The sequence below is a fragment of the Anas platyrhynchos genome, chromosome 15 (assembly GCF_047663525.1).
Source record: "Anas platyrhynchos isolate ZD024472 breed Pekin duck chromosome 15, IASCAAS_PekinDuck_T2T, whole genome shotgun sequence".
Taxonomy (NCBI): Eukaryota; Metazoa; Chordata; class Aves; order Anseriformes; family Anatidae; genus Anas; species Anas platyrhynchos.
In genome coordinates, this window is record NC_092601.1 from 16,140,596 (window position 1) to 16,159,695 (window position 19,100).

The 19,100-nt window shown below is 45.2% G+C and overlaps 1 protein-coding gene across 3 annotated transcripts in view; it reads left to right on the top strand.

Annotated features, from left to right (window-relative positions):
* The window catches only part of FOXK1 (forkhead box K1), a 55,443-nt gene that overhangs the window by 18,558 nt on the left and 17,785 nt on the right, over window positions 1-19,100 (top strand). For 2 of the 3 annotated variants that reach the window (XM_072024016.1, XM_027469493.3), the window contains exons 2-4: window positions 6,799-6,996; window positions 17,247-17,403; window positions 18,600-18,746. In XM_072024016.1, coding sequence (XP_071880117.1) covers window positions 6,799-6,996; window positions 17,247-17,403; window positions 18,600-18,746 — 502 coding nt within the window. Of the gene's footprint in view, window positions 1-2,721; window positions 2,949-6,798; window positions 6,997-17,246; window positions 17,404-18,599; window positions 18,747-19,100 lie in introns of those variants that run through there. The other variant, XM_013100156.5, reaches the window with a different exon arrangement.

Sequence of the window (19,100 nt, forward strand, 5' to 3'; positions counted from 1 at the left end):
AACTCCTATCGTGCCCTACACAATAACCATAACCAAATGTTTCAATGGGTTGCTCAGTCTTTGTGGTGGTTACGGAGGTCACTGCACTCCTTTATCTGCAGAAAAGCTCCCTGCTTTCTGATCCCAGTTTTCCTTCAGTTACGTTAAAAACACTAACGGTGACTTCTGTAGCTTTTCTTCTAACTAAACAGCAGTAGATAACAGTAGAGGTGTGTTTACAGGGAGCTCCACAGTTTATTTCCTTATCCTGCAGCTGTCTGACAACATGCTCGTCTTGCCTTGTCTTGGCTTGAGTTCTTGGGAAGAACAAATGTACCGAAGCATCCCCGTGGCCTTTGTCAAGGAGCAGTGGATTTGGGGCTTCAACATTTACCTACAGGCCCCTCAGTTCTCTCTTTGTAGAAGCAGCAGGTTATGTTACTGACAATCACATTGCAGATACTTCTCTGGACTCTGTGGGTTAGCCTTCAGTAGGATTTCTGTGTTAAATCTGGTCAGACCAGTGGTGCAATTGAAAGGGAAATAGCAAACGCTGAAAACCTCGTTGCTTTAAGACTGTGGTAACCTCCGAAATGGACGAGGCAGTCTTAAAAACCTGGTAGTTATGCTGCCCGTGTCCCCTAGCCTAAAGAGATGTGAAGAAAACAAACAGAACGACTTTAAAATTGCCATGGTGATAGGTGCATGCCTGTCTTGTAATGTGGATTTAGACTTAGGAGAATAAAACCTATTTGTCTTCACTCCTCCAGAACTCCTCCTGTAGTCTTGCTGCAATTAACTTTTTCATTTGGGATCCAGATAGCACCAGCCGAGTAGACAATAAAGCAGGTTTCTTACTGGCATTGGCTACAAAATGTTATTTAAAAAAATAAATAAATAAATCCCTGCGGTGGGGAGGGGAACAGGAAATGTTGGCTGATGATATTATTAGTTTGTTGTAAAGGAGGGGTGAGTAGTACATAATCTCCTGTGACAGCTAAGACAGCTGTACAGAGCTTGTTGTATGGTTTCATGACATCCCTTCAAAATAATATTCACTATAATTCACTCGCGATTGAAAGGTGGCTTTGTTACTCATGCTTTTGCTTACCTTGCTGCTTCAGACAGCTGCAGTTCCAGCAAAATAATCGTCGTGAGCACAATGCTGCTGATGATTATTGCCATCAGGGAGCAAGGGGCTACCTTCCTTTTGGAGAAGATGGAGAAAATTGATTTGGCTGTTTCCCTTACTGAAGGGGGTTGGGTGGGGGAGGAACCCTTCTAAGCATTTTGCAGTTGAATTTTTTGTGTTTTATGTTTTTTTGGTGTTCTGAAACGTGTTGTCTGTCTGTGGTCAGGCTCCCCACAGCCAGAGCAAAGCATCACAAAGCAACAGATCTTGTGCAGTGGTCGCAGCGATGATTTGCACCTTATTTTGGAAGAAATGGGAATCTGAGGAATCTTGTGTCAGGTAGTTTTGCTTATCTGTCCACGGGCAGGCCTTCAGGGCTTAGATCCGTGTTTAGGTAAGTGAAGCAAACTCTCATCTCCTCCTAACCAAATGCAGTTTGATCTTGGGTAAACTTTCCCAGTGAGTCTTTCATGTTGGCCAAGGCACCTCCTCTCAGGCTGCTTCAAAGTATGGCAGGAACAGGGAGTGGATTTATGACTTAATGGGAACGTGATTTTCATAGATGCTAGCGCGTTGTTCTTCCCTTAGCTGATTACGGAATACCAGGAAAATTAGCTGCAGGAGGTAATTGGGGCGCTTCTTTCTCTGTGAAGGCAGCTGCATGCACTACCTGCACGCTGAAATTTTGGTGTTTACCCTACACCTTGCATTAAAGGGTGAGAAGGATCCGTCTTGCCCTCTGGTGAAATCAGGTACCTTGAAATAACTGGAAATGGTAATGGCTTAACAAAGGTGAACGAAGGCAAATTCTCAGTCGAGCTGAGAAACCCAGCGTGGTTTTGGATGGGAATAATACGGTGTTCTTCTGGGTGCATGGCACGGAACTGATGAGGAGTTGGAGGGGACAGAATAAAGGCTGGTGTGTGCGGTTTGGTTGGGGATTTTAATACCTCTTACAAAGGCTTTTGTGGGGCTCCTCAGTCAAATTTTAGTGAGTGATGGCTCTGTTTCGCCATGGCACTTGGTGCTGCGGTGAGAGCTCTGCCTGTCAGCATTGGCTGGGTCTGAGCAGGGCACTGACTGGGGAGGTGACCGCCACCTTGTAGGGTGTGCTGTGGCTGCTGTCCCCTGGCGTGGTGTGCCAGAGGGAAGGGTGTCAGGGTCAGGGGGTGCTACCGGTAGCCGTGAGCTTAAAAAGAAAAGGTGGCAGTTGCAGCAGAGGGGGACCATCATGCCTAACTAATTTTTCTGAATGGAGCCACAGCCCCGTGTTTCAGTTCTGATTCAGACGGCGAAAAGCGTTACTCTCAATGAAGCATCTCATGAAACGTTTCTTGCTCAGCCTGCACCCTGGCACAGCTCCTAGCACGGGTGCTCGGGGCGTGTTCGCAGGAGCAGCGGCTTCCAGAAACTGCAGCACGATGGAGGAGGCAGAGGTAGTGCTGGCTCAGTGACGGCAGCTTGAGTGACAGCTCTTCTGGTTGCTCCCCTTTGCATCATAAACCAGAATGATGTTTAATATATATAATAAATACATGCGTACGTATATAAGCTTCTTTATTTTACTTGGCTTCTTCATGATCTTTGTCTTCTCTGTTTTTACACCGTGCTTTTCTGCGGTGTAAATGCACAGCCCTGAATCCAGCTCCATTTCCTGTCTCCTTTCTAAGTCTCTCCGAGCAGCCTTTTCTTGCCCTTGTGAAACAGATTTTAGCAGAAGCCATTTGGTGGGGAGCAGCACGCAGGGTGCTCTAACAAAGAAATCAGTGAATAGCCTCCATTTCTACCGAGTCTGGCACTACCTTTTGGCAAATGCACCTCGATCTCCTTTGCATCTGTGAGTAAAAGGCACTTGGAGGAGGGGGGAGAACATTTCTGGTTTTTATGGTGTCACGCAGGGTGTGGAGTTGTCATGTTGCCTTTTTTTTTTCCCCTAACCATTTTCCCCGAAGCCTGCATTAGGGGTGAATGTTTATGTAAAGTCTAGTGTTCCCTAGCGTTTTATTTTCAGGCCTTACGTAGATGAAATGCTTGTGGTCACTGTCGCTGGTTCACCACATGAAGGAAGCCTAATAGCACGGGCGCTGTGTTGTCAGCGTGAGGAGCTTGTCCAGGAAACTTTTGAAATTCTGTCGTACTTAAAGCAAACAAGCATTTCTAGCAACATTTTGTTGTTGTTTGTTACGTCGCTGTAGCAATGTGTGGCATGTGCACTCCTCCTGCTGCCCTTGGTCTCCAATGTATATATAGCGTGCGTTCAGTGAGCTCAGGCATGTAGCAGGGAGCCAGCAAGCCGTTTGCTTTGACTTTCTCCTGCCTGCAATCTCACAAGGCAAGAATTGTTTCCATGCAATTTCTGGAGCCTGCTGCATGCATGTGTTGTTGGTTTGAAGACGCACATTCTCCCTGCCTCGCAAGGATCCTGGAGAAATGGGAATCCTTTTCCCAGAAGGACTTCAGGTGTACTCACACACAGTTACATCATGTTTTATACAATAGGTGAGGTTTATATGGCCTGGGACTGCAGGTTGGACCTGTCTGGAGCAGGTTATCGAGGACAGCTCTGCAATCGAGGCAGGCTGCCTCCTGCCTGCAGGTGACCGAGAGCTTTTTGTGGACCGTTAATTCATTGCTCTGTAATCAGCTGGGAATTTCTGAGGTGCTTAAAAGAGTTGCATCTTAGACACCTTTGGAAATAGCAGTTGTCTTCATTATGCTTTATATGCTGAGTCTAACTTTCAGATTGATCTTTTTCTCATGATGGAAACGTTAAGCCGTGGTGGTAATTGCTGTGCATCTTCGATAGGAACCATGCGACATGGATCAAATAGTCTAATTCAGCTTAAATAACTTCAAATATATACAGAAATCTTAGTGAATGTGTGCTCAGGTCTGCTTGGGCTGCCTGTCTTATCCAGCTTATCTTCTGGAGAAGTACAATTCTCATAGGCTTGAATCCTGCACTATGTGCCTTGGTTTCTAAATAGGACTACCTGATACAATTTGCATTTATCCTTCTTGCTAGGAAAGAGGTTAATTAAGGGAACAATTAGAAAAGCTCATTAAAACTGCATCCAGCTTTAGTGTAATGAAAAGCGAGCTGGCTGTGACATGGTTCATGGTGAGGCTGTCCCGAGTTCCCGGTGACACGGCTCCCCGCTGTCGGTGCGTGTCGGCTGACCTGGGGCAGTGTCTCTGGGCTGCACCGAGGCTGTCCCTGCTGGTATTTCTGCAGTTGTTGGAACAGGGACTGCAACAATAACGCTAATCCCAGGCACCTTCCCCCTGAGGGAGGGGAGGAGTTGTGCAGGAATCTGTGCTCTGCGTTTCGCATTGCGCTTCCATTTCTTGTGTCCCCGCTTTTTACAGCACTGAAAGCATGCAGGCACTTCGGACCAGCTGCCCCCACTCTGCCAGGCAGTGGGAACTAGTACAGCCCAAGCTTCAGAAGCCTTCTGAAACCATGCCCACCCTCCCAGATTTCCACTCTCTGCTTTTTGTGGGACTGGTTCTTACAAAAGGGCCACGTACGTGCTGGCTAGCGAGATGTTAAAGCTAGCTGCGCGGCCTGGGTTCTGCTCCAGTGGGCCGGGAGGGCTGTCTTTCTAAAAACGAAATCCCAGCAGCCAACAAATTGTTTGCCTGTGGAGCCAGCCCAGCCCAGCCCAGCCTCCCCGTTTCTCTCCCTTGTTCCAGTGCGGGTAAATCACGTGGCTGAACCCGATAGCTCCGGGGAGGGCTTCCAAGGAGACTCTGTGCGAGACGGGCCTCTTAGGCACATGGCTGCTGGGTCGCCTTAAACTTCACAGTTAGCTTGATTTAGGATTGAGGAAAACCAAAAGTTGGCTTTGTGAAGATTGTCCGTGCTCCTGGACTGGTGGCAGCAGCCTGGGTGCAGTTAGCGCCTTCTTATCTAACGTTACAGCATCAGGAAATAAAATGGAGTTGAGGAGCTGGCTGCATGACCTGGAGGCAGTGACAGGAGGAGATGCTGGTCTCACATTATTGGGTTCCTCTGAAAAGCAAAACGTGGTGGTGGGACAGGGCTCCTTGCTGGTGTGCACCACAGTGCGGGGCTGGCCTCGGCCATGCTGCGGAGCTGCTGCAGGGAAGCCAGACCTGTTGGGATCACGCTGAGCACTGTTAAACGAGGGCTGGACTGTCCTGGGCTCAGTTAGAAGGGCTAGGTAAGCATGGCCAGGCTGCATGGGCAGCAGTGGTGTTCTTATTTCATGCAGTAACAAGCACAGGACCTCTGAAGGGAATGAAAAGCTGCACAAGCTCCTGCTGTACGTAGCAGCACCGCGGCGATTCCGTGCTGCCGGATGCTGAGCCAGCTCACTCGAGATGAGCTGGGAGATGAGGAGGAGCTTCCCATGCCAGAATGATAATTTTGCTCTTTTCACAGCAGGTTTCTGAACGTTACCTTACAGCAGAACTAGATTGTGAGACACCAAGAGCAGGAAAGTATGTTTTTAGAACAGCAACAAAACGTTTCCCTGTATTTCTCTCACTAGCAGAGGTGAGATGAGGCAGTCACAAACGCTGATTTACTTGCCTACCACCTGGCTCTGTTACCTACAGGATTCAATAATACTCTGGTTAAAGGGATTATGTTCAGCCGTGCTCGTGGTGCTAGAACAACGCTGCCCACGTCCCCTCATTTCCTTCTATAGGCGAGGTGCTGGAAGCCAGCACAATCGCTGTGCTCTGCTGGCCTTTCCCACGGTGAAACCTGGTTTTTATTTCCTGCTTCTTTAACCTTAGTATCAGTGAAATGATCCCTGGAAAGCTTGTATTGATTGCACATTATTGTCTAATTAAAGCGCAATAAGTAGAACTGCAGAACACTCGCTTTTACAGCCCCGTGCCTATTGTAGACACTATAAATTAGAAAGCTTTCTGTTCAAATACAGAAAATGTCAGTGCTTATTTCCTTTTGAATTTCACAGCATCTCTTGAAGGCTACACATGTAGATGTGTGATCATTTGCTTTTTCTAAGTAACAATTGGAAAGAAATGTTTTTATAAAAGAAATGAAACCCTGTAGACTTGTAGCGGCCCTGTTCTGACCCTCTTAGCTATAAGCCACGCCGTCCAAAGGAGGCACTTGTAAATAAATGTATTCTTTTTTTAATAGGAAACCTGCTAGATTATCTTTTAGCATCATGTGCAGAGATATAAATGGGTATTAGTTTTACAGTGTGTAGAGGCCGGTCTCTAAATGGCGCTGTCTGGTCTTCCTGGGGGCTGTTTGGGCTGTCTGGTCTTTATGGCTTTTTTTGTTGAGTGTTACTCGTGGCCTGATACTTTCTAGTAACTCGCACCTTCCTGAGTTATGTGCAAGGAGCCAATAAAAGATAAATTCTAGACCTTGATAAAGCAGGAACCCAACGGTTTGTCTTTGTAGTTCTATGTCACGCTTAGTCATTGATGGAATACATGGCCTTGGGGAAATCATTTAGCCTACCCAAGCCTTCAACTTGCATCTGAAATCCCTGTGATGTATATGCAGTGATTTGTGAATGATGAACAATTCCTGCCTAGGAGTCTGGGCAGAAAGATGCTGTAGTGGGTGGTGGATTTTTATGCTATTAATTCATTAATGATTCAATAGTTACATATAAAAACATTCAAACTGTTTAGCATCATGTGTGACAGTGACTTTCCCTTTCTTTCCCGTACAGGTGTACTTTTCGATTCCCTAGCACGGTTATAAAGATCCAGTTCACATCTTTATACCATAAAGAGGAAGTAAAAGAAGAAGCCTCATCGCCTCCCCTTCGGCCACTTTACCCTCAAATATCGCCTCTGAAGATCCACATCCCGGAGCCGGATCTCCGGAGCGTGGTCAGTCCTCTCCCGTCCCCCACAGGCACTATCAGGTAAGATGTTACCCAGCCCCTGCCACCCTCCTGAGGTTCTTCTCATCTTTCTGTGTGTATTCTGGAAACTCCATCTCTGTTTTGACGCCGACCTTTATCAGCCTTGTGTTCTTTATCTGCTGTACTTGATGCATGAAATGCCCCATTAAAAATAACCTGTGAAATATCTGATGTTCAGAATGATGGAGCACAGTCTAAAATTTTGTTGCCTAAATGCAGGGCTCAGGGTTTTTGTTTAAGAGCTCAAAGGGCGGGGGCTGGCCTCAGCATGGAGCTGTTTATCTTTGGCAGAGGAATTAGAGAGATCTGTCAAGACCCACCTATATACACGGAGAAAAGAAAGCAGGCAAATATTGTTAGGACTGCCTATTTTATTTTTATCTCAATAACATTCTGTTGTTGCTGGGTGGTGCCGGTGCTATCTGGAGCTAGGGACGAGGGTGGCCACTGGCATGTGGTTTCCTGGGAATAGAAGGAAACAGGGAGGATGCTGACCATGCACTGAGGGGCTGTAGCGATTTGAATGGGCGTCTGTGCGAGTATCCTGTTTTGTAAGCTGTCCGATTCAAGAATGTGCAGTAGACACAACCTGAACATCAAGTTACTGTCTCAAATGTTTTCTCTTCTTTCTCAGTGAAGAGCTGATGTTACAGCTTTGCACTGATCTCTTTTAACATTGAAGCTGTTCCTTGAAGTATAATAAAGTAGTAATAATTAGTTAATAAAGTAATAAGCAGTAGCTGCTGGTTTGTTTTCTTGTCCATAGATTTGTAAAATGTTGTAATAAACAAACACATTCTGTCAGTTAGTGCTAATTCGGTGAGTAGTATTCAAATCGACATGGCTGAGAATGACTTCAGGGTCACAATGGAGCCCGTTTGGTTTTGCATAGGGCTGGAGGCCCTTGCTTGTTTGGGTTTTTCCCCCCTCTTGCAGAGCTGCACAGATGTGCAGTGCAGATATTCTAGAAAGAGGGGGCTGGAGGGAGCTGTGGTTTCAGCCCTCTGTTCAGGCACTGCTTTTAGTTTATATTTAACCTTCTCTTTTTAGATGAAGCTTGTTGCTGGGAGGGGAGGGGGATGGTTTCTTTGCCAACATATGGTATTTAGTTTCCATTCAGTCATCCTGTGCAGAGCAGCGCAGTGTGGTTTGTGTTACTAACGGAGGCTGTATCTTTTGACTCTGGCATATGCCTGCAACTGATATTTGACTCCCCGAGAATGTTTCTTTTGCATAAGGAGAAAGTGGAAATAGTGGTGTTGAATTGTGCTCGGCCCCTAACGGGGTGTTTACTAAAGATGATTAATGAGTGCATCCGTTTGTCTCGAGCAGAAGCGAACCCAGCAGAGTCTTCAGAAAACCTCAAAAGACATCTGAGGTTTCACTTGCCAAATCCCTTTCGTTTCTGAGTTCCTCTTCCAGAGGAGGGGCTGACACGTTTGTAAACATCCCTGCTCAGCCCCTTCAACCTCCCTCTCTGCCTCCGTGGGGTCTCGCAGCTCTTGCCTCCTGCGGGGCCGTGATCTGGGACACGGTTTGGGTGTTTTGCTCTGAGAAGGGGAACGTTGCCCTTCGGGAGCGTGTCGATGTGCACTCTGGCTGTCTTTTTTGGTGTCTTTCTATCAGCACACGAGGCTGACACAGTGTCCTCAGCCCCTTCCCCAGAGCAGGGCTGCAGGGGGCTCAGGCTGGGACCCTCACCCCGTTCCCCAGCTGCCTCGGGAGGCGTTTTCACAGGCTCTGCTCTCCTCCTCCTCCCTCTCCCCCTTTCCAGTATTTACTTTCCTAATTTGGTTCGTTTGCCTCGCTCCTCCCTGATTGGCCCATGGAAAATTAGTGCACTTTGGAAATCCTTGGCCGGGTGAAATTTCCTTTTTGGAAAGCGGCTCCCGGCCTCCTCTTCCTGCCTCCACCCCACAGCAGGCCGCAGGCCGGGGCCTTACCTGCGCTCCCTGCACCCGAACACCCCTTGGTCCCAGAACCATTCCTGCCCCCAGCCCTGCTCTGCCTCCCCGTTCCCGTTGCAGCTTGCTTCCCTGCAGGTTCCCCCCCCCTTGCAAGCTGCTGGGTTTCTTTCCAGCCTATTTATTTTCCCTCCGTGAAGTGCACCGCCTAGAGAAGGAATGAGCTTTAGTTAAACAAAAGCAAACCTGCCACCCTCAGCAGCTTTGCAAAGCAAGATTCCTGCTTGCTCCCAGGGAGAAGCGTTTCCACTGTTTTCTTAGCTAGGTGTTTTATCTCCAGGAGGGGCTGTTTTGCAGATGTTTTCAGTGCTGTTGTACAGCTTTAAGGGAAAATGTTGGCTGGCAGCATGCTTTGTGAGGCTTACACACAGGCAATAACTTATTTCTTCCTGCTTTGAGTTCAAAAATCCTTTAAAAAAAATATCAGGCTTACACAGTCTGAAACAAAAAGGCCGCTGTGGTTGCAAGAAACTAGTAGAAGCAGCCTGTCCATATTGCACGTCATAAGAAAAGGCAGAATATCGCCTGGCTTCAAGCAGAAATCTCTTTTCAGTAGACTCAGGGCACTGCAAAGCTGTCTGAAAGCCACGTGCAGTTTGGCTAAATTCTCTGGCCATTGGGAGACATCTGATAGGGGACTGGCTTTCAGTGTGGCTTCAGGGTTCTCCACTTGCATCTGGAGCATCCTCTTTTGGTGACACTTAGGTCATATTACTGATGACCTAAGTTCTTCACCTGTGTTGCTAACCCCGTTGACTTTGCCTGGTTTTGCTGTAAATCCATAATACCTACATGGATGCGCCTCCATGTGTGTTGTAATCCAGTCTTCAGAGCAGCTTGTGCTTGGATTACAAACAGATCCACAGAGGCAAGGTATGATGCTGGAGCGAAAAGATGCTCAGTTGGAGTTCAGATTTATAGTGTTTAGTTACCTTTTTTTTTATATAATCTTCCGGTTGGTTTTAGTGACCCTGTAGTGGTAGCTTAACTCTGAAGTAGAGCTTACACTCTGAAGTTGCCTCCGAAGCAGCAGCATCTCTCTAAAGTACTGCCCTTCGGGGTTATTGGTTTGTTTCTTTGGGGTATTTCTAAAAACAAATTTCTCTGCATGTTCTTCCCTATTCTAAATAGTAGTAATGTTCTCACTCATAAAATAAATGATACAGTAAAGCAATTCAGAGTGCTGCACTGTGGAGTCAGTATCAGTGTTCACATTTTCCAGCAGTTACTTCTGACTTATCTGTGTACCGGAATGACTGTGGGTTTGAACACTGTCTTGTACTTTTTCACTGAAAAGGGGATGGATATGTAGCTCACATATGCAGTCTTTATCAGTAAATAAAAATCAAAATTCTTTGACATACAGGAGGAAGAGCCCTTAGAGCCCTGTGAGAACCTCTTGGGAAGCACCTGGTGAGGGTCAGGGCTAATAGTTAAAGTGGTCCATGTGTGTGTGGGCCTAAACTTAAATTTTAGAGAATTTTTAGCACTTAATGTGCCCGTCCACGTTCAGTCATTGCTAGAATAGTCAATACCTAGTTTGCAGTGAAATTAATTAGATGAATAAATGAAAGATCAGCTGACATCCTTCTTCACTCTTGTTTTATAGTTTTGATTAGCAAAAGAGAAGACGTGAGCTGAACTCTTATAGTTCCAGAAGCTATAAATTTTTCAACCTTATTTGCTTCCCTGCCCCCCTACACACACACTCCCTTTATTTTCACGAGGCCAAATGAGCTCAGTAACATGCTGCATGCCCTGATTGTGGGTTATTCAGAGGCCTGCATTTCAGGAACTGCAGTTATGTTGGTTAAGTCACCAATGTGTTTTGTGGCCTTTTACAGGTCATTTAAATTCATTGGTTGTTTTTTATGCACGTAGAGCGTAATAACTACTTTCCAAGACTGTGTAGTAGATAAATTATGGATTGGGCTTTTATTCTGTAAAGCATCATGGAAGTGTAAGTTGGCAGGGGGTGGTGTGTATGTATGTATTCTTACGAGTCATGTTATATTAGATGTGTAAGTGCTGGATATGCTTTGCTTCAGACTTGGCTTGCTAACGAGGGCGTGCTTTTTTCTAGGCTCTAGGACAGCCTTACAACACCATTTCAGAATTCTTGGGTCTTAAAATGAACTTGCATGTTTCTTGAAAGGTATGCAATGGGAGTTTGAGTGAACCCTGACTTGAGTGGTTGCATGCACTCAGTGGGACAGGACGCATAAATATTGCATGTTCCAATTCATTCAGGCTTTCCTTCTTCCTATAACACTGTTAGCCACTTAACTGAAAAGCCAGAGAAGAGCTCGAAGGCAGGATTTTTGCAGGCTCTTTTGCATTGTCTCGGTTATCCATTACTTCCTGCATTCGGGCAGAATATACAGCCCTGGTAACTCCCACAATTGGACAGAATGGTGATTGTTCTTAATCGCCCTTGTCTCCAAACCACAAGCCAAGTAGTGCGATGCACATACATCCCATCAGAACTGCAGCGATCTATACCGAGCTCGGGAGTTCCTACGCATGTTTATGTCAGATAATGGGCCATGTGCTAGTGGAGATGCGCCAAGCCATGTGCTGGAGGAAGGCTTGCAGATGTCACCAGCTACACGAGCACTTCCTCTTCCCTTCACTTCCCCTGATCAGCGCTGGTGTAAAACGCTCGCTGAATCCACAGCCAGAGTGAGCTCACTTCCTTTCTAAGAGGGGAACTGCTGGAGTGGAGACAAGTAAAAACAATTTGAACTTTTGTGGATAGCTAACTTTCTCTCGCTGTGGCTTGTTCAACAGCTTTGCGTTTTTTTTTTAGCATTAAGCAGGCAGAGTAGCTCTCATGTTTCCCTTTTCACATCAAAATCCAGCATGGTTTGGCAATCTCACCACTTGTGATTGTTTCTGAAACCTGTCTGAAACGTGCAACGTGCAAGGGCTTGCCTTTCTTTCTTTGAGTTATGTTTTTGGGGCTAGGCTGGGGAAGGAGACAGTGGCAGAGGATTCGCACCCATTACTTCTGATTGGTGTATCGTGGAAATGCTTGTTTCGCAAGCTGAAGTGCTGTACTTTGACCTGGTTCTTGCTTATTGCACATGGAGAGGAAAAAAAAAAAAGTCCCTATATCTTTCAGTATACCATGTGTAGACACTTGGAGTACAGGAGTAGTCTGAGATTTCTGGCATTTCTCTAATACAGTCCTTGTGTGCAGGGAAGCATACCTCCAATTAGAAAAGATCCTGTTAAGAAACGAGGATTCTCCCTTTGTACTGAATTGGGGCTTTAAAAAAAAAAAAAAAAAAAAAAGCCTGCTCAGACAGGAATCTTTGTATTGGCAGTGTTGCCAAGGTGGTTTCTTATCACTGCTTTGTCTTTGTACCTGCCTCAGAAATGTGCATTTAGGCATTTTTCAAAGGCACTGCTCATGTGAATACTGTATCCCAAACCACAAGAGTTTTTTTTTATATTCTTTTCAGCGATGCAGGTTCCAAGTCAGGTGAACAATTTTATGTGGAATCCCGGGTAATCTTTCCTCTTTGCCATTAGGGAGGGAAAGTGCTTTATCCATACACCTGGCTTAAATTAAGCTTCCATGGCTTGAGCCCTACAGATATCTTTCTTGCAGAAAAGAATGGAATTAAGTAACGGCAGTTTTCCTGCATTCCCCTACTGCCTGTCCTTCTGGGGAAATTGGCACTGGAATTTGGGAGTGTTTCTGTTCCCAGCTTGCTCACAGACTTGTAATATGACCGTAAATAAATCATTTAAGCACTTGTTGCTCCCCCACCCCAAGTCTGTAAAATGTGGTTAGATGGAGAGAGTCTGGAGATCTTTACATACGAACCACTGTGTTCAGGCAACAGATCCATCTAGCCCGGTATTCTGCCTCAGGGAGGTGTCTTTGGGGTAATTTAAAAACATAGAAAATACCCAGTAATGCTAACTGGTGTTCAGTCTGCCTCCACCATTGTCATGGTTCAAGGACTGCCTTTGGAGCAGTGACTTCTTAACTTTCTGTCTCATAAAGCCCCTGACGATTCCCTGTCTTCCTCCTTTTCCCACAAACTTTTATAATGGCCTTTTGTGTTCACATAAACTTAACATCAGCCCTGTCTTACAGCATGTTGTTCCACGGTTTGACTACAAACATAGAAGGACTTCCTGTTGGTTTGGACCCGCTGTTAGTTTCATTTCATGTTCACCAGCACTTCACTTAGAAGAAGCCGGGAGTTGTGCGCCTTCTGTTGGCTCTGTTTTTATAGGCTGTCACCTTGCACCTCAGCTTTCTGTCTTCAACTATTTGTCTCCTGTATGGAATCCATTCCCTGTCTCTGATCATCCCAGTTACCCCAGTCAGTACCTTCTCTGAGTCTAGCTGTGGTGATGGTGGCGTGATATTTTTGTTTAGTTTTTAATGAAGTAAGAACAACATCCAGCATCCTGGGTGTGGATGCAGCATGCACACAGTGGTGCATCCTATTTTTGCACTCTGATTCTGCAGTTAAAACAAAGTGATTTGGAGCATTCCAGCAGAAATGCAGTAAATTGCACATCTTCTCCAATAGTTGGTATTTAAAGATTTTCTAGTTGTTAAAAAGTGCTGTGAATTTAAGAGGCTGGATTCTCGTTGGCAGTAGTCAAAAGTAAATCATGCTATGAGATCTGTTATGTTCTTAATAGCCAGAAGTAAGCCCTGTGATTATGACATTCTGCCTGTTACACAGGTGAGTGTATTGCAGACACTGCTTTCAGCCCTCAGCTTCTTGGCCCTACAACAAGGGTTAAGTATTAAATGGAAAACACGCCGCAAAGGGCTGTTGTGATACAGCACGTGGTCACAGTCTGGTTCTGAAGCTGAGTCTCGGCGTGATGTTTGAGGAACTGTGTCTCAGTGGCTGCCTGCAGTAAGTGCTTCAAGTCGAGATGCTGAATCCTCTTGGTGGATATTGAAGATCTCTGGGGCTTGGGGCATTAACCATGGTGTCATGGGGTTAAGGCTGTGGGCAACTGCAGCTGGTTTGCTTATGTGCTGCGTGTCTTTCGGTGGCATAAAATGCATGCTTCCTCTCCACAGCCTGCCCTCTTCCGAACAGACAAGTTTAATGCAAATTAGCTTAGGTTGCTTGTAAGCTAACGAGTGTTCTCATGGACAGTTAGCATGGATCACAGCAGTACGCTCGAGTGGCTGAGGGCTGGGTGAAATTGCATACCTGGCTGTAGCTTTGCTCAGTAAATGTTTGTAGGCTTAAAATGGGTCACGTTATCCCTTCAAGCACTGAGGGGATGTCAATATCCAGCAAGTTGTAGTCACTATCCCCATATCTGATTGTGTATTATAGCACAGGCAGGTGTTTGGAGGAAAAAGTCTTTGTTTTTAGTATTTCTTAATAAAGGGGGGAGTGCATGCAGCGTCCCTGGCCAGCCCCTGCTCTGGGTGGCGAGGAGAATTCCAGGAACTCCAGGAAACTGATGTCACTGCATTGTGTTTGCTTGTTTTCTTTAAACCCCACTAGTGTTTAATTTTAACTTAACCCTCAGGAGGGTATTTTTAGTAAAACCGTTTCTTCACTCCTTCTGTCCTGTGTTTGGGGGGCAACAGATTGTGTCACCTTGTTTTTTCCCCATGTCAGCTCTCTCTCCCTTCCTCTTAAGAGCTCCCCGATGATTGACGGAGAGCTTGAGCACTCAGCAGCGTGTTACCCTGGCTCTTTGCATGGAGTGGCTAAAGGATCATGTTGTTTGTTCTGCACCAGGGTCTCTTGATCTGACGATTGATCCAGGCTGAAAGGAGGCAGGTCCACCTGGATGGACGCACACCATCCTGGTGAAAGCCCAGTACTTCTCCCAAATCTTCAGATACTGCTGTGGCTGTCCCAAGGGGCAGCTCCTTCCTTTGGGGACTATCAGGCTCTTCAGCAGCTATCTGCTGGGAGAGACGGGCTTTTCAAAGAGTTAACAGCTCTTTAGGTTGGAGGGGATTTGTCAGCACTCTTAACAGAATCACAGCCCTGCAAGGGGAGGGGGTTTGTTTGTTTGATTGATTGATTATTTATTTAAAGCAAGAAGTTATACTTAAAGCTCATGATCAGCTCCAACAGTTCAAATCTGAACAGTAAAAATGGGGCTACTTCATTTTCCTCCTCAAAGAATGAATCAATTCCTGTGTCTGAACTGTATGGGACGATTTTTGAAGCCATAAAGAGCAGAGGTGAGGAGGATAGAAATACAGCTCTGAAGTTGTTTTTTACTGGAAAACTGCTGTTTTCAGTATCCATGATCTAAGTTTTGGGTGCTGTTTATAGGGATTGTTTTTCGTGTATTTCTGCAAATGAAGAATCAGCAAACTGTTTCATGCTCTTCCATTCCTAGTCTCTGTGTTACAATAGTTGCTCACGTGCCAAATTCTAAGATAAAAAGAATTGCCACGTTTTTGATTTGTCATTGTTTCATGTATGAAAATTACTTTAATTTGTAATTATCTACACGTTATAAGAAGTGTGTATAGGGAAAAGCTGTTAAAAAATGACAGCGGAATAATTAAATTCACACCAGCTCTGCGTGTGAGTGCTAAGACATCAAGAGCGTCTTCTGTGGTGTGGTGTTACCGCTTCCAAAGTGGGCTCAAAGCGTGGAATAGCAAACTTGGATTAATTTTTCAGCACAAACAGGTCTCAGCTTTTTGAAAGACTAGGTAAGAAACGCTTTTATCTCTTGCAAAGACAGATTTATGTATGGGCTCATTGACACTATTTGCCTTACACCTCCTGAAAGCTTCACCTCCTGCCATGCTTCTGAACAGCATCACCCACTAACACAAAGGACCACCAGCGGGTGCTGGAAACGTTACCAAGCCCTGTGCAGTGGTTTGTATGGCTCACCCCATATGCCAGACGGATGAGCTGGGGTTTCCTATTGCAGGGGTTTGTTGTGGCTGGATTATTTTTGTTGCCTTTTTTTCTCACCCAGCCTCTACCTTTAATCCTGGAATTCCCTTTTGAAAAAAAAAAACAACCTTGGGTGGTGCTGAGCTCAGCACCACAGCCATTTGCAGAGGTGTCACAGAGGCAGGAGAAGCTGCACTTCTCAGTTTACGAGGTGGACTGCTAGGAAACGGTCATTCTTTACCCTGTCACATTGCTCGTGCACAGGAGGTGTTACCCACTGAGCAAACAAGGGTTGTCTCACCGTTTCCTCTCCGTCTGTGTGTATGGGGAAGGCTGTTTGGCCAGCCACCTTAGTGAGGAAGGGACCGTGCTTTGTGTTTCCCGTGCAGCACTTAGCACAGTGTGGGCATCACTGCCTTTATTTGCATCAGGGTTGGCACTGCTGTTGGGCATTTTACTGCTAAGAGGATTTTTCATACCAGTTTTCCTGACTGCCGGTTCCAGCTCTGGGCTTCATTTTGCATCTTGTCATACAATTTGAACCGCTTGTTTTGCTGCGTTAATCTTCTGTGTATTGTTTTGCTTTCTTGCTCATTGTTTCTCAGCTCTTAGGCGGAAGACGTATGTAATCCTGGGATTTGGCTCTATGTCGTGCCACTCTGGTTTTGCACCCCTCCCTGCAGAATGGAGGAAAGATGGAAGAGGGGAACTTCAGGTCTTAAATTTCCCAGCCTCATCCCTCTCCTCCTGTCCTTTGTACCCTGCCAATCAAGGATGTGTGATCCCTAGACAAGTCTTTCTGATTAGTTCTCATCTTGTAGCACTCACTTCTGTGTGCCTGAGTGGTGCTGCAAATTACAACGACCTTTTATTTGTTTGTAGGTTTTCATCAGCTTTAGCGTGCCTTTCCTGCTCTGTAGTTGTTCCTGTAATGCCATCTCGTGGTCGTCCTAGATGTCTCTTCCCCACACTAACCAAAGCTGATGAGACGAGCTGCCTTCTGTAGCAGTGACTGCAGCTCCCTTCTTAGCTGCATTTGTGTGCTTGGTGAAACAAGGCGATACCTGTCTCTAGCTATGTAGTTAGTTATTCATCCCAATTTCAGTGTATATTTGTCTAAGTACCATGTATAGAGAAGCTGTTCAGTGCTTTGAGACTGTTTTCTTGTGATCGTGGGAAGGGGGCAGTGGTGTCAGGATTTGTAGGAATTCCACGTTATTCTCTGATTGTTTCTGATTATTTGTATTTATTTCTCATCTTTCTGTGCTTTGGATAAGCCACGAAGGCAAAAATAAATTCAGGGCATGTATGCTTCTAAGCAACTTCAAAGCTTTCCTGTACCTTAGGAAGTAAGAACCATGTGTCTTGTTACTAAATACGGTAATTTCTTTTTTCCTTTTTGTCTTCCCAGTGTTCCCAACTCTTGCCCAGCCAGTCCACGTGGTGCTGGATCCTCAGGATATCGTTTTGTTCACAACATTACCTCGGATCTGCAGCTGGCAGCGGAGTATGCTGCAAAAGCAGCATCAGAACAGCAGGCAGATGCATCTGGCGGGGACAGCCCAAAGGTTCAGAGAAACATTACTTACCCAACAGGGCTCATTGGGAGGCTTATTAAGACCTGGCAGTTTATTGCCAGTGCTGAATGCAGTTAAATGAGTCTAAGAATACCCTGGCCATAAGGGCGCTGTGTGCAATATCCTCCAGGGTTTTAAGACCATGCCTTCAAACCAGCATCTTGTTTGTGGTAGATGATGAATCTGCTTTGCTTAGCTGCCCAAAATGTATTCAAGTCATTCACTAACAGGGTTAAGCAAGAATAATTTGTCTTGCTTGTTTGATAAATCAAGAACCCATAAAGAAATGGAGCATTAGAATTCAGTCTTGTTTTCTCCTTTTAATTAATGGTATTTTGCAAAACACAGTTGAGGAAAAGGGAAACAGGAAGAAACTAGATCCTTGTCATGAGAAATCTGTAGTCAGACTTTAAAACAAACACCTGTCAAGCAAGCGTTAAATGAGGAGAGTCGCAATGGAATTTAGATTAAAAAATAACTGAGTTACTATGATAAAACTTAATTTTGGTGAGCTGATCTTCAGATCAAAGTTAAAGGTCTAGGTTCAAAACCACCTGATTTGAGATTGGGTGGAGAAGCACAACACTAGATGACTTCTTTTTGTAGCTTGAATTCTCCCTTGAGACAAGAAGGGCTGTTCTTGACGGAGTAGTGCGAAGGGCTGGGAATATGAGATCTGTAAAACAAATTGAAGTTCCTAGAATGAAACGAGTCTTGCTGGAGACTGAAGGGCCAGGATCAAGTTTCATGTTGGGCTTGTGGCTGGAAGAGAGCTGGTAGAATCTTGCATGAAACTTTCTGACAAAGTTTTAGTTGTAATTGGGCAGAATTCAAGTCTTTAGTTTCATGAACCCTGGAATCACTGAATGTGCACCATGCCCTGTAACTCTTTGCTTCCAATTGCTTGTCCTTGTTCTGTCCCTTGTGCTGATAGAAGCACATGTGGCAAATTCAGTGGAGAATGGAAGCAGATTAAAGTTACCATTTTTGTCTGTGTTTGGTAGTGGGGATGTTGGAAGGGAGAAGATAATTTAATCTGTTTTAAGTTCTGTTTGTGCACACGTTTGCCCTAAACTGTGAGGTGACAGTGCAAAGCAGGAGTGAAAGAGAAGAGGAGGGCTTTTTTAATTGGGGTTGCTGGTAAACTTTAGTGTAGGAAGTAACTAAACTTTTTTTTTTTTCCTTAGGACGAGTCCAAGCCACCCTACTCTTACGCTCAGCTAATTGTGCAGGCTATCTCTTCAGCACAGGACAGGCAATTAACACTAAGTGGGATCTATGCCCACATTACCAAGCATTACCCATATTACAGAACTGCTGACAAAGGCTGGCAGGTAAGTTTTTGATATGACAAGCTTTTAAACTACTTTGTCAGGTCTTATCTACTTTATAATACATTTATTAAAGATTTGGAGCACTGAGAATAGAGCTGCTTTGACTATTCCCAGAATTAATTTGTTTAACATAAGCTAACTAGTTTGTTTGTGGGTGATTAGTTTTTTGAAATATTTTATAGGGCAATGTAGTGTTACCATTGGGCTGTTTTCTGAAACTCTTCTAGTTCCATAGTCAGCTGTCTTTCATATTTGTTTATTTTTTTATTTTTCCACGTCCTTCCTATGGTTAACTCCCCTGCCCAGATACTTGCCTGAATTTTGCATAATCCTGCACATTGTCTGTCTTTGGAG